Source organism: Podarcis filfolensis, assembly GCF_964270895.1.
Source record: "Podarcis filfolensis genome assembly, chromosome: 2".
NCBI lineage: Eukaryota > Metazoa > Chordata > Lepidosauria > Squamata > Lacertidae > Podarcis > Podarcis filfolensis.
In genome coordinates, this window is record NC_139605.1 from 3,757,285 (window position 1) to 3,771,422 (window position 14,138).

A 14,138-nucleotide genomic window follows, 5' to 3' on the forward strand; every position below is an offset into this window, starting at 1 on the left:
AAAAAAATTATTAAAAACAAATCAATTTCAATATCAATTTTTCAATAACATATTTCTTTGACTTCCTCATACCTCCCCTTCTTGTTTTCTAGTTCAAATTGTTAATCCAGCAAATCCTAATCTCTTAACATTCCTTTTAACTAACACCTTTTTTTTCCCAATCAACTTTTTAAATTTTATAACTTAAACAATATTAATCCCAGTTCTTTTTATCATAACGGCTAGAGACCACATAAGTTCAATCCAGCATCTTTCAAAGTTCATTAATTTTACAATATTTCTGTAAATAGTCCTTAAATTTCTTCCAATCTTCTTCTGCTGACTTTTCTCCCTGGTCGCGGATTCTGCCGGTCATTTCTGCCAGCCCCATACAGTCAATCAACTTCATCTGCCATTCTTCCAGAGTGGGTAGATCTTGCGTCTTCCAGTGCTTTGCTATAAGTATTCTTGCTGCCGTTGTAGCATACATAAAGAAAGTTCTGTCCTTCTTTGGCACCAACTGGCCGAATATGCCCAAGAGAAAAGCCTCTGGTTTCTTCAGGAAGGTATACATAAATACCCTTTTCATTTCATTATAAATCATTTCCCAGAAAGCCTTAATCTTTGGGCACGTCCACCAAAGGTGAAAGAATGTACCTTCAGTCTCTTTACATTTCCAACACTTATTATCAGGCAAGTGGTAAATTTTTGCAAGCTTGACTGGAGTCATGTACCACCTATAAATCATTTTCATAATATTTTCTTTCAAGGCATTACATGCCGTAAATTTCATACCGGTGGTCCATAACTGTTCCCAGTCAGCAAACATAATGTTATGTCCAACATCTTGTGCCCATTTAATCATAGCTGATTTAACCGTTTCGTCCTGTGTATTCCATTTCAGCAGCAAGTAATCTTAGTTTTAGGTTCTAGCACTTCTGTTTCTAATTTAGATTTTTCCACCTGGAAGCCAATTTTCTTGTCCAAATTGTAAGCCTCCATTATCTGAAAATAATGACGCCAGTCTCGCACTTTGTTTTTTAATTTCTCAAAGCTCTGCAATTTCAATCTGTCTCCTTCTTGTTCCAAAATTTCCCAATATTTCAGCCATTTGGCCTCCATATTGAGCTTTTTCTGGGCTTTCGCTTCCATTGGTGACAACCACCTTGGGGTCTTATTTTCCAATAAATCCTTATATCTAATCCAGACATTAAACAAAGATCTCCTAACAATGTGATTTTTAAATGCTTTATGTGCTTTAACCTTGTCATACCACAAATATGCATGCCATCCAAAAACATTGTTAAAACCTTCTAAGTCCAAAATGTATGTGTTTTCAAGAAGCAGCCAGTCTTTCAACCAGCAGAATGCTGCTGATTCATAGTAAAGTTTGAAGTCTGGCAGGGCAAAACCACCCCTTTCTTTTGCATCAGTTAGAATCTTATATTTTATCCTGGGCTTCTTGCCCTGCCAGACAAATTTAGAAATATCTTTCTGCCACTTCTTAAAACAATCCATCTTGTCCACAATTTGCAATGTTTGAAACAAAAATAACATTTTAGGCAATACATTCATCTTTATAGCTCAAAACAGTATCATTTTATCCCCCCCCAATAAAACCTTTACCCAAGGTTGGGGCATTTGTTTTGCATGCAAAAGATTGCCGATTTAAGCCATAATATGCCAAGGTTGTACTGGGAATACCCCTTGCTTGAGACCCTGGGTACTGAAATCACTCATCTTACTTTCAGATGCAAACCATTGCACCAAATGTCCGGAAGATCAGCACTCAAACAAGGACCGAGATCAATGTGTTCCCAAGATTATCACTTTCCTGTCCTATGAAGACTATTTGGGGATTCTCTTGTCTTTCTTTACCTTGTTATTCTCCTTAATCACATGCTTTGTGTTAGGAATTTTCATTAAATACTCAGGAACTCCCATAGTCAAAGCCAACAACAGAGACCTGTCCTACATCCTCCTTGTATCCCTCTTGCTCTCCTTTTTGTCCTCCTTGCTCTTCATTGGCCAGCCAAGAAAAGCCACCTGTCTTCTCCAACAAATGACATTTGTCCTTATCTTCTCAGTTGCTGTCTCTTCTTTGTTGGCCAAAACCATTACCGTTGTGCTGGCTTTCCTGGCCACAAAGCCAGGGAACAGGGTGAAGAAATGGCTGGGGAAGACTCTGGCCAATGCTGTTGTCCTTTCCTGTTCCAGTGTCCAAGTTCTCATCTGCATCCCCTGGCTGGGGACCTCTCCCCCATTCCCAGACTCAGACATGCACTCCCAATCTGCAGAGATTATCTTGCAATGTAATGTAGGGTCTGCTGCCATGTTTTATGGTGCCCTTGGCTACATGGGTTTCCTGGCTGCCATCTGCTTCACGGTGGCTTTCCTAGCCAGGAAGCTGCCTGGGGCCTTCAATGAGGCCAAGCTGATCACCTTCAGCATGCTGGTCTTCTGCAGTGTTTGGGTGTCCTTTGTGCCCACCTACCTGAGCACCAAGGGGAAGTACATGGTAGCCGTGCAGGTCTTCTCTATGTTGGCCTCCAGTGCTGGGCTTCTGGGCTGCATCTTCATGCCCAAGTGCTACATTATTGTACTGAGGCCTGGTCTGAACACAAAGGAGCACCTGACAACAAAAACAAAAGATGGAATTTGATTCTTAATGCGCTTTTCCCACCAAGGGAATCTGCGTGCAGCACAATACTTATGAAAAGAAGCTATTTCCCTTTCAGGTGTTTATTATGAGCTGCTCTTGTAACTATTTTTTAATCTATCCAAAACCTAACATGTCATTTCCAAAGTGAATGCACAGTCATCCCAGGACTGTCAGAGGCGCTTTTGATTTAATGTATCACTAAACAGGAACCCTTTTCAGAACATGCTTCAAATATATCCTCTTAATATGCCCGGGTGATCTTTATATCTGTGTCACCCTGACCGGTGTTGCATGATCTTATTTTCCACAAATAAATTTGTATATGTAACTTATATGCCACACACAGAGTCTGAAATTTTCTTCCTTTTGTGCAGAAGGAAGTGTATTTGGCACAAGGTTGCACAACTGGAATATCCAGTGGAAAGCTGGATATGTTTCAAATTATTTCACTTTGTTTTTGTGACCACTTCTTGTAAATATTCCTCTCCTTATTTCTGCCTCTGTGTGAAACATAGGGATTCCCTTACCTGATAGATAATGTCAGGAATGAGACAGCTCTCAGTGAAGATCAGCCACAGGTTGCAGAAAGCAGTCAGGAGCAGAGAAGCTTAGGGGTTAATCAGGCAGACCATCAGCTTGCTTCATCTCCTCCAGCCCTAGGAATGCAGAGTGGCAAAGGGGACGACTGATAGCTCGAGAGAGGGGGAACAGAGCCAACACTCTTCGAAAGAGTGAACAGCCGGGAAAATAGACAGGAAAAGAGGAAGTTGGAGCTGAGCCAATTAGTTCGTGCAATCTCTGTATGGGAGGTCTGTTAGACAGGAAGAAAAACAAAGGGTGCAAACAGCGCCGGTTCAGTATATTCTGACAGAGGCTCGTTACAACCACCGGAGTTATCTGTTGTTGTTTTTTGCAGTAAATCCTCTTTTTAATTATCTTCGCATACCGTGTTATCAAGATGAGAACCTGGACTCCTGATATATAGGGAAGTTCCCCAGGAGGTCTTGCCGTTCACCATTTTAAACCTTAAACCTGCACAAATGTATTGCTTCCAACCGTTTCTTGTCGGTCCGCAAAATAATCTGCTCCTAAAGGAAATTGAAGATGAATTCTGAAAACTTAGAGATGTTCTATCTTTCATGTTCTTGAGTGGGAAGATGGCCTGAGCTAAAAGGGGCTGCGCTCCTCTGGGTGGACGAGGTCCACAGCTTTGGAGTCCAGCAACATTGTCACTGGAATCTTAAATTTCATTGCTCACATTAGTGCTTAAAACCCTTAAACAACTTGGGCCCCCAATATCTTCATAGGTCATCTTTATCCCTACAGATACTCCTGAGTGTTATGATTGTTGTCATTTGGAGAAATGGGTGAAATGGCACAGAGTTCTTGGTCCATGTCTTGAGCAGCCCTCCCTCCACATCTGGATGATGGTTAGAGTTAGCTGGATGCCCGGAGCTTGACTCATCCGCCCTCCCTTTCTCTAAGGAACGTGTGCATGAGGTATAAAGCCAAGGTTGGATTCCACAGCAATTCCACAGCTAGAGGAACCAGGCAGAGGGCCCTCTCGGTAGTGGCACCTGTCCTTTGGAACGCCCTCCCATCAGATGTCAAAGAGATAAACAACTACCTAACATTTAGAAGACATCTGAAGGCAGCCCTGTTCAGGGAAGTTTTTAATGTGTGACATTTTAATGTATTTTTCATCTTTGTTAGAAGCCGCCCAGAGTAGCTGGGGAAACCCAGCCAGATGGGTGGGGTACAAATAATAAATTATTATTATTATTATTATTATTGGCAGGAGTGCAAGGTATCAGCAGAAAAGCTGAAGGTTATTTACTGTGTGTTTCAGTGCAGCATAGTAAGCTAGCATGGGGAAGTACTAGTGGATAATAATAATAATACTAATTTTAATAATTTTATGATTTATAGCCCACCCATCTGGTTAGGTTGCCCCTGCCACCCTCTGCATACTTCTATCTTTACAAGGATTACTTCTAAGACCAGAAGAACTATATCGTAGTAGATGAGTTCATGATGAAACTGTGAGATATTCTTGGCAGCCTTCCCAGAAATGTACAATCTGCCTCAGAGACAGTAGTCTGCCCAGAGACAACCTGTTGATTGGTTAACAGTAGGTGTAAGATAAGGATTGGTTGAGCTCAACCAATCAGTGTTATACTGTAACAGAGCAGCTATATCTATATGTCTGCGTTCTGTGAGTCTGTCTGTCTGCGGTGGTTATAGTATGAGGGATTGGTTAATGGCAGTTTGCTGAGAGAGTGTATATGCTGTTAACGCTCTGTATCTGTGTGTTTATTACTGTTTACTACAATAAACACTAGTTGTAGCTTTCAAGCCGTTCTTTCCTTCATTGTCCGAAAGGACAGCATTCAGACTTCAATCGGCTTCCAGCAACATTGCGTACTCTGCAAAGCTCACGCCAGAGGAAGTGTGTGGGCAAAAGATTTATTAGCACACTTTGCTTGCAATAAATCTCTCAAAGTAACAGCATCTCTGAAAGTTTATGCATTTAGTGTGTTTATGCTTGACTTGTGCCATGAGACAAGAAGCACTCTATATTTTGAACTGAACTGAGTGGCAAATGAGTTTCCTTAACCAGGAACTCTGGGGAAGCAGGAAAACTCTGATATTCTGCTGGAAAGACTGGAGCTAGACATACTTTGCTGATCACACTGCTCAAAGTATGCTGTAGTGTAGCCTTATTAGATTTTACCGATTGGTGGGCTCTGCGTTGCTCCCGGATGGGAGGAAGGAAGTGAAATGACACTGAGGGTTGGTTCAGAGAAAGAGTTCTTTTATTCTGCTCTCTGGATAGCAGAAGGCACTTGCATGGTCAGTCCACAGCAAGTCCAAAGAAATGAGAGATTACATGCAGTATATATATCCTCCAGGCACCCTCCCCCCTCAGCCACGTCAGCTAGTACACGCAGGTTGACATCACAGATGTTCCTGCTCCGGCACTCTTAACCATAAAAGGGTATTCCTTCCTGTACTTCTGACCATAAAAGGATTTTCCTGTTCCTACTCTTATCTTGGAGCAAGAGGTCACCATCTCCAAGAACACCCTCTGGCGCTGTTCGCAGACTAGGTCTGTGCGTCTTTTGTGGTCAGGATAGAAGATAAGGCACAGATGTGCCTTCCCTGTTCTACTGGTACAGTCAAGGCCATACTTGCCATCACAAACTGATAAAGGAGAGGGCTCTGAGCACTTGTTCATACAGCTGGGTTTCGGTTCAAGAGCTCAAGTTAAAGCATTTTAACTAAGGAAAAATAGGTATTTTGGTGCAGTTTCAAACTGCCTGCACAGTCAATTTTGGGTTTGGGAAACCCATTCCTTCAGTAGTATGAACAACAGATGGTGGGCACAAGTCTAGCAGGTTATTGGCCCGCTGACGTCTACAAATGTTCTACAAAGATCAGCAGAAGCAGACCTCCTGAGAGTTCCACTACCCTTAAATTTTGGGGGCGCCAGCCTGAAAGAGGGTTTTCTAACTAAAATCTTTGCTCATATACATCCAGAGACCAAGTTCTCTCTTTTGTGTGGAATCTCATCTCTTCCTCCACCCTATTTGTTTTTAAAGAAGGAAACTCAAGCAAAGCTACCACTGCACTGCACTAGTCCCTTCATCATGGGCATAGCCAGGTGGGCGGGGGCCAGCTGCAGTGACTGGTTGCATAAAAAACCGACTCCTTTTGAAATAAGGCATTGTCTGGACCCATTGTTCAAAACATTACTTGCAGAACTTTCTTCAAAACAGAACAAAAACATCCAAGATACATCCAAATAATTCCCTGCAATATGGAATATTGTGCAAGTCCATTTTCTTAGGAAGAAAAGATAATTCCAAACAGACCTATAAGAAAATATCTCCTTTCCTTACAGCCTCCATTTAGCCTGAGGCTGTTCACCTGGAGAACTTCATTTACATCCATACTCTCACAGCTTGGGAAAAAGACTAAAGGCAACTCTCTTTCAAAATGCCGATTTGCAATTCAATACCTTTGTCACTTAATCTAAGGTTAAACACTCACATGTTAGCTACCAGAAAACCATAAGAGTCCATTATCATGCCATCAAAGCAGTTCATAGGCCCATGTGCCCCCAAACCACATCCCTGATGCCAACAGGGATCCCTTCTCCCATCCTAGACATTATTTGTGAAAGAAGCATTATGTAGTAGCTAGTAGAATAGGTTGTGGGGTGTGAGCTGCCTCTTGGGTTTTCAGATGTGCACATAGGGGCAAAAATGTCCTGAAAAAATAGCTTGATCCTGGCTTATCTGGTGATGTATAAAGGTCATTCTAGGATCACCTTTTCCCTCTATGACCTTTTTCACAACATGTTGCCACATCAGTGAGATCTTGTGAATCATAGAGTTGGAAGGGACCCTAAGGGTCATCTAGTTCAACTCCCTGCAATGCAGAATCTCAGCCATCCAAACTCTGCTTAAAAACCTCCAAGGAAGGAAAGTCCACAACCTCCCAAGGGGGACCATTCCACTCTCAAACAGCTCTTACTTTCAGAAAGTTTTGCCTGATTTTTAGTTGGCGTCTCCTTTCCCTTAACTTGAAGCCACTGGTTCGAGTCCTACCCTCTAGAGCATCAGAAAACAGATTGTGATGTTTTCTTCCAGCTCTGCAGCTGCTGCTCAAGCTCCACAGTGATTCCAGAGACAATTATTCCCCGCAGAATTATCCTAAACATAGTGATTGATTCCTTTTCTTCCTCGCAAAACTTAAGCAATATACCCGCTTTTGACACAAAGAACAGATATTTCAGAAATGAGAGCTTGAAATGCCTGCTGCATATTTAAAGACCTCATGTGCCATGGAGGGCTTTGACTTATCTTCCAGGCAGGCAGGGATTCTGCCAGTGTGAAAGCGTCATATCATCCCTTTCCTCTCAATGTCACAGGGGTCTCAGTTTTGCTGGAGACCTTGGGCTTCATCTTCTTGCTAAGTTGAGAGCAGTGAGGACAGACGAAATGACAGGAGGCAGACCCAGAGGGATGCTCTTATTGATGTTGCTGCTTCTGCTGCTGCTGCTTCCCTGTGCAACCTCTGGAATATGGAAAGAAAAATGCCCATTGAACTTGGAAAGGGATAGTCCAGGGGCAACGAATTATTATGAGCCAGGAGACCACCTGATAAGTGGGGTCATATCTACATTACAAATAATTCATCCTGGACACAATTTCCTCACAGCCCCTACATTTTTTTTCATGTGTAAGCTGTACTTTCCCCGTGCAATTTCTGCATAGCAGACAAAAATTGTGATTAATGGGTAGGCATATGTGTAGCACCTTGTTTAATACTATTATGCTCACCTGTGACTGCCCAGGCCTCTAATGCTTATATGCCAGGGACAAGTCCTGCTTTCTAGAACTTCCCCACTGAAGACACAAAATGCATGTGCATTGCTTCCCTCCTTACTTTTTCCACTTGAAAAAAAACAACTTGAAGGTGAATCATGAAAAGTCAGAGATTATCTGTGTCCCAAATTCTTGACACCGGAGATGTGAAAATGGCATGATCTCCACTCCCCTGAAAGGATCAGGACTATAGCTATTAACTTGTAGCAATCTATTTATTAAGTTAACATGTAATCACGTAGAATTGGGTCTAGAAATCAACTGGCAGCCAGTACAGTACACCTGCCCTGCTTCTATCTCCCTTTAACTGGCAAGCAGCCGTTCACCTTCCAACAAACCCACAGATGACTGATTATGTGATGAGGACGCTCTATTTTGCTTCATTCTTGTGGCTGCAATTTCTTATAGGATTAAGAAAGCAGGGACTTGACACTATTCACTGAATGGAGACTGACTGGAGGCTTTATACTTTGTTGCAGGGTAGCAGGTATGGTAGCATACTGGAATCTCCTGTCCTTCATGATTGCCATCCATGAGATTAACCAGGACCCCAGGATCTTACCCAACATCTCCCTGGGCTATGAAATCTATGAGAATTATTTCGATGCAAGGACGACCTATGACGCCACGCTAGATCTGCTCTCTCCTGGGAGGGCCAATGTCCCAAACTACCACTGTGGAAGACAGAAGAAGCCCTTGGTTTTCATTGAAGGGGTCAACTCTGACACCTCACTCCAGATTTCAACTATGCTGGGAACCTACAAAATCCCCCAGGTATGAATACACTAGCATGGGCAACATGCAGAGAACAGCCACTTCTTTGAATAGGAAGCAAATTATGAAACTCACTCCCAGAGGAGGCAGTGAAGCTTCTAAGAGAGGATTAAACCAATTCATGAAGGCAAGGGCTATTAATGGCTGCTAGGCATGATGACTGTGATCTACCTTCCTAGTTGGAGGCACCAATGCTTCTGGGTGCTGAGTTGCTGAGAATCAGATGAGGGCAGAGTGCATTTGTGCTCATGCTGTGCTTGCTAGTTTCCTACAAGCAGCTGGTTGGCCACTGTGAGAACAGGATGTTGGACTAGATGGGCCAATGGCCTGATCCAGGAGGTTCTCCTTATGTTGAAGGATTTGTCCTGCTGGGTGAAGAAGGGTTTCACAAAGAAAGTCACCATCAGAGTAGTCTAAGGTGGGGTTAAGCCTTTTGCAAGGACAGATGCCTCTCAGAAGCTGCAATAAGAAGTTCAGTACTGTGAGCTGCTTTAGACTTACAAAGGGAGAAGGGGCTTTTTTCTCTCTCCATCCGTCACTTTATAAGTAGACAAAGGAGGTGTTTATGGTGAGTTCCGGCACCTCTTTGTATAGGAAAATAGCAGTTTACACGGGGCTTGAATCATACATCACGGGGTGGGACAGAAATGCAGCCTCCAGAAGACACCTCAGGGATGGCTTCACACAAGCCTATTTTGGTAACCTGCTGTGATGGAGAATAAATAAATATCTGGCAGAAAAACAAATCTAAGGAACGAAACTCATGTGAAACTAACATGCAGGTGATTAAAAATTGAACCCTCCCCCAAACAAAAGAATAACAGTAGAAAATACAACATATCTTTACTCTACATAGTCTGTAACATTGGGCATGGTGACAACATTCAGGAAGAGAACGATGTTGAAGACATATTAAATTGTTGTCTATAACACTGGTCAACAACAAATTTGTTGTCTGCATTTTTTCAGCTGATTTAGGACGAATCTGATGCGCTGAATCCAAAAATCACATTGGTTTTGCTCAATCAGGTCAAGTTTTTGAGCTATGGCCACATGTCTTTTTTTACGTGTTTGTTCACATGTACGCTTGTGTGGAGCATTTTAGAAGAAGTTGGTGGGGGTAAAATGCTATGTCGAATAATTGTTTTGATTGGAAATGATTATTTTAATGACAAGAAGTATTCAGGTCCAATAGTTCTGGGTGATTATGTCGAAAAGGGATCAGTTTGAAGTCATAAAACCTCAAAATCTTCCATAAATTGGTGCGGCAAAACATAAAGTTGCTTACCATGCTTATTTTGGTATTAAACTTGGTACCCAGGATTAAGCTTGGGCGCCACACATGGTGTGCAAGGCATGCACCGAGACTCTACGTGGGTGGACCAATGGCAAGAGGGGTTTGAACTTTGGAATTCCCATGGTTTGGAGGGAGCCGACAAACCATGTCACTGACTGCTACCTCTGTGCTGTTGATGTGACTGGGATCAACAGAAAGAACCGGAGCAGCCTCAAGTATCCTGATCTTCAATCAGCACGTCGTCCTGTAGCTCATTGTGATGAAATTCCAGTGCCTGCCTTTGGAGAACTTCCTCACATTAGTGACGAAGATGCCTCCAGTGTTGAAGGACATGAAGAAGAAAAAGTGGTTCTTGATGCTCCACATCCATTTTCCCAAAAGGAGTTGAATGATCTAGTTCGCGACCTCAGCTTGTCAAAGGACTCTGCCGAACTGTTAGCATCCAGATTGAAGGAAAAAAACCTCCCCTCTGACAGTGCTCATATCAGCTTCTTCCGCAACAGGCATCAAGAGTACCTTTGTTTTTTCTCGGAAGAGAAGGACTTGGTGTACTGTGCAGATATTGCGCAGCTTCTGCTCAAGCTTGGAGAGCCACAGTACGAACCCAAGGATTGGAGACTGTTCATTGACAGCAGCAAACGATCACTGAAATGTGTTCTGCTATACAATGGCAACCAGTTTGCCTCTATACCCCTGGCTCACTCGAGTACACTGAAGGAGAACTATGAAGTGGTGAAGTATGTGCTGGAGAAAATTGGTTATGATCAGCATAAGTGGTTTATTTGTGTTGAGCTGAAGATGGTGAACTTTTTGTTGGGACCACAGTCTGGCTTCACCAAGTACCCATGTTTTCTGTGCATGTGGGATAGTAGGGACCGTGCGCAGCATTACACGAAGAAGGACTGGCCTGTGCGGGGGGAATTGGTGCCTTGCAAAGAAAGGAACGTCATCAACGACAGAGACAGAATACTCTTCCCACCGCTGCACATCAAGCTCAGCTTAATCAAGCAGTTCACCAAGGCCCTGGACAAGGATGGTGGCTGCTTCACTTACTTGTGCCAGACTTTTCCAGGATTGATCATGGAGAAGTTGAAAGCTGGCATCTTTGACGGTCCTCAGATCCGTCAGCTCATCAGAGATCCAGAGTTCGGAAACTCAATGAACGAAGTGGAACTGGAAGCGTGGAAGGCATTTGTTCTGGTAGTGAAGAACTTTCTTGGCAACAATAAGGCCAGAAACTACACAGAACTTGTCAACAACATGCTGACTGCTTTCAGAAACCTGGGCTGCAACATGAGCATCAAGATGCACTACCTATTTTCACATATGGACCGGTTTCCTGAGATCCTGGGTTCAATGAGTGACGAGCAGGGGGAGAGATTCCATCAGGACATGAAAGAGATGGAGACCAGGTATCAGGGTCGCTGGGACGCAGTCATGATGGCTGATTACTGTTGGACTCTGAAGAGAGACCTCCCTGCCGCTGAGCATTCCAAGAGTTCCAAGAAACGGAAGTTCAAGCCCTGAAGTTTGAAAAATGGTGAAGCAACATGCAATTTACGTGTACTTACCTTTATCAATGCCCACCATTCAGTTTACAGTAATCGATGTTTCTATCAGGTAATCAATATATGTTGTTGGAAAAACATTTTTTTCTCTTAAAAACATATTTAGGATGATATGTGTTGACAAAAATCAGCTCATAATGCCACAAAAATGTAATCGATTTTGCCACAAGATCTGATTTTTTTCAAATCAACATAGCACAAAAACCTGACCTGATGGAGAGAAACGGATGCCATTTCCTGATTCAGCAGTGCAAAAATACCCTAAATCAATTGTAGAAATCTAGACAACATTCAAAAAGTAAAAAAATTGTTGCCCAGTGTAATGAATGAATTGATTTATTTCAGTCACTGACCAGAGCGTATTGTTGCCCAAAGTGTCCTACATCTCCTTTACAGAGAAGCACAGCATAATAGGACCACAATTCCAGTTGACCAAATAAACCCTCTATATCTTCCTTTTCTTCCTAGGTCAGTTATGCTTCTGTTCATCATGCCCTTGACAAAACACAATCTCCTTTGCTCTACCGAATGACCCCAAATGAAGAACCCCCAGGCTCAGGGATTATCAAACTACTCCTGCATTTCAGGTGGACTTGGATTGGGCTCATAGCTCCTGACTCTGACAATGGAGAAAGGTTTCTGAGCACCCTGGCACCTGCGCTTGCTAAGGATGGTGTCTGCGTTGCCTTCTCACAAACCTTTTCACGAGACAATCTGTTTATAGGACAATGGATCAGAAAGCTCCGGCAGAAGATTTCACTTTCCATGGACAGGCGAATCAATGTGTTTCTTTACTATGGGGACTCTAATTCCCCCTCAGAAGCTGCAAGGACAATAGAAATAGTGAGTGAAACCCTGGAACCCATTACTGGGAAAGTTTGGATCACAATAGCTCTCTCATATGCCAGCTCCAACATGTCTCCCGAACTACTTGAGAACCAGCACATTCATGGATATCTATCTTTATTTATCCAGACCCAAAAAGGAGCAAATCAGGATGGAAATCTGCCAGTTTTCTACTCCTATAGTAATGTCCATCAATTTTGGCCTGAAGGCTTTAATTGCTTATATTCAAAGCATGTGTTCTCTGTGAAAGGCCAGAAGCAATGCAGAGCGAAGGAGAACTTTTCAGGTTTCCCTCAGGACGTCCTTGAAAGGAGCCTGTTTCAGGACACTTACAGCATTTACAACACTGTCCGAGCTCTGGCCCATGCCTTAAATGCTGCGTACTCCTCTAGATCCAAGAGGGTGGTGATGATGGGTCAGAACAGGTTGGAAGATGAAAAGGTCCAAGAATCACAGGTATTCATTTTTATTCTCTAATGATCTGGATAGATATTGTTCCATTTTAAATGAAAATCGGTTCTGTGACAGATTCCTAGATACATTTCCTTTAATGAACAGAAATTTACCAAACATTAAAAAAGAGGTTATAAAATACTGTAGTCAAAATGATTGATACAGAATTGATAGGCCCTTCAATAGTTACCTTGATCTGCAGGGCTATGGACTGCTAGCAATAATCATGTCACCCTTTCAAAGAGAAGACTAAAGATTCCTCAAAAGGACATTCATGTTAAATCTCCATTCATATGCATTCCTAGGTATACCATCGTAATTATTTCCATCACAATCATCATATCTCACTTTCCTAATATCAAAGACAAACAAAGCATTCCAAAGTTATAGCAAGATAATTAGCACTGGAATTAGAGCAGCATCTTGACCACGCCCTGCTACCTGCCCACCTGGAAGCATAAAGGCATTTCCATTCACCCCATTTACAATTGGCGGATTAGGCCACAGAATACTAATCTAGGGCACATTATTAGACATGCACCACACTGTCGGAAGAAGATGTTAGTTCCCTTAGCTACTTTCCTCCCACTGACTCTCATTCAGAGGGGGAACTCCACCAAACCAAACTTCCTTTTCAATTAGGCTCTCACCCTGGTTGAGGGTCACAAGCCTGCCTCATGCAGTTCCAGGCCTGCAAGTCTGCAGCCTGTCTGGTAGCTGCCACAACCACATCCACAGCTATAGCTTGGAGCAAGACTCAGAGAAGAGGTACCATTCCCTCCCCAGCCCCAACACAGAGGCTCTTGGACGGAACCTATTTCTTAGGCTGCTTAGCTGACGGAAGAGCCCATTCTGAAAGACCTCAAGTATATTGGGGAAATGATATACCAACGGTCCTTAACTCCGGTAAAATTGGCAAAAACTTACAAATCAAAATCAAATACCTGTTGGAGATGCAAGAAAGAAATAGGAACAATGTTTCACATGTGGCGGGAATGCCGACCTATTCAACAATTTTGGAATGAAATATATGAAGAAACCAAAAAGATCTTTAAAATATCTTTTAGTAAAAAACAGGAGGCATTCCTTTTAGGTATACAGTGGTACCTTGGGATGCGAAAGGGATCCATTCCGGAGCCCCATTTGCATCCAGAAGCAAACGTAAC

The 14,138-nt window shown here is 42.8% G+C and overlaps 2 protein-coding genes across 4 annotated transcripts in view; both read left to right on the forward strand.

Moving 5' to 3' along the window:
* Positions 1–14,138, forward strand: part of LOC310756761 (vomeronasal type-2 receptor 26-like) — a 28,545-nt gene that overhangs the window by 3,185 nt on the left and 11,222 nt on the right. The window contains exons 1-2 of one of the 3 annotated variants that reach the window (XR_014544975.1): positions 8,180–8,808; positions 12,142–12,640. The exons of 1 other annotated variant lie outside the window; for it this stretch is intronic. Coding sequence is in view for 1 of the 2 variants with exons in the window: in XM_083601442.1 (XP_083457568.1) it covers positions 8,524–8,808 (285 nt within the window). In the remaining variant the exon portion in view is untranslated. Of the gene's footprint in view, positions 1–8,179; positions 8,809–12,141; positions 12,641–14,138 lie in introns of those variants that run through there. One more of the 3 variants, XM_083601442.1, reaches the window with a different exon arrangement.
* On the forward strand, positions 1,688–2,977 carry LOC310758163 (vomeronasal type-2 receptor 26-like; the record flags this gene model as incomplete). Its single annotated transcript, XM_083604093.1, has 1 exon — positions 1,688–2,977. A coding segment is annotated over one exon (954 nt), but the record flags the coding sequence as incomplete, so codon positions are not given.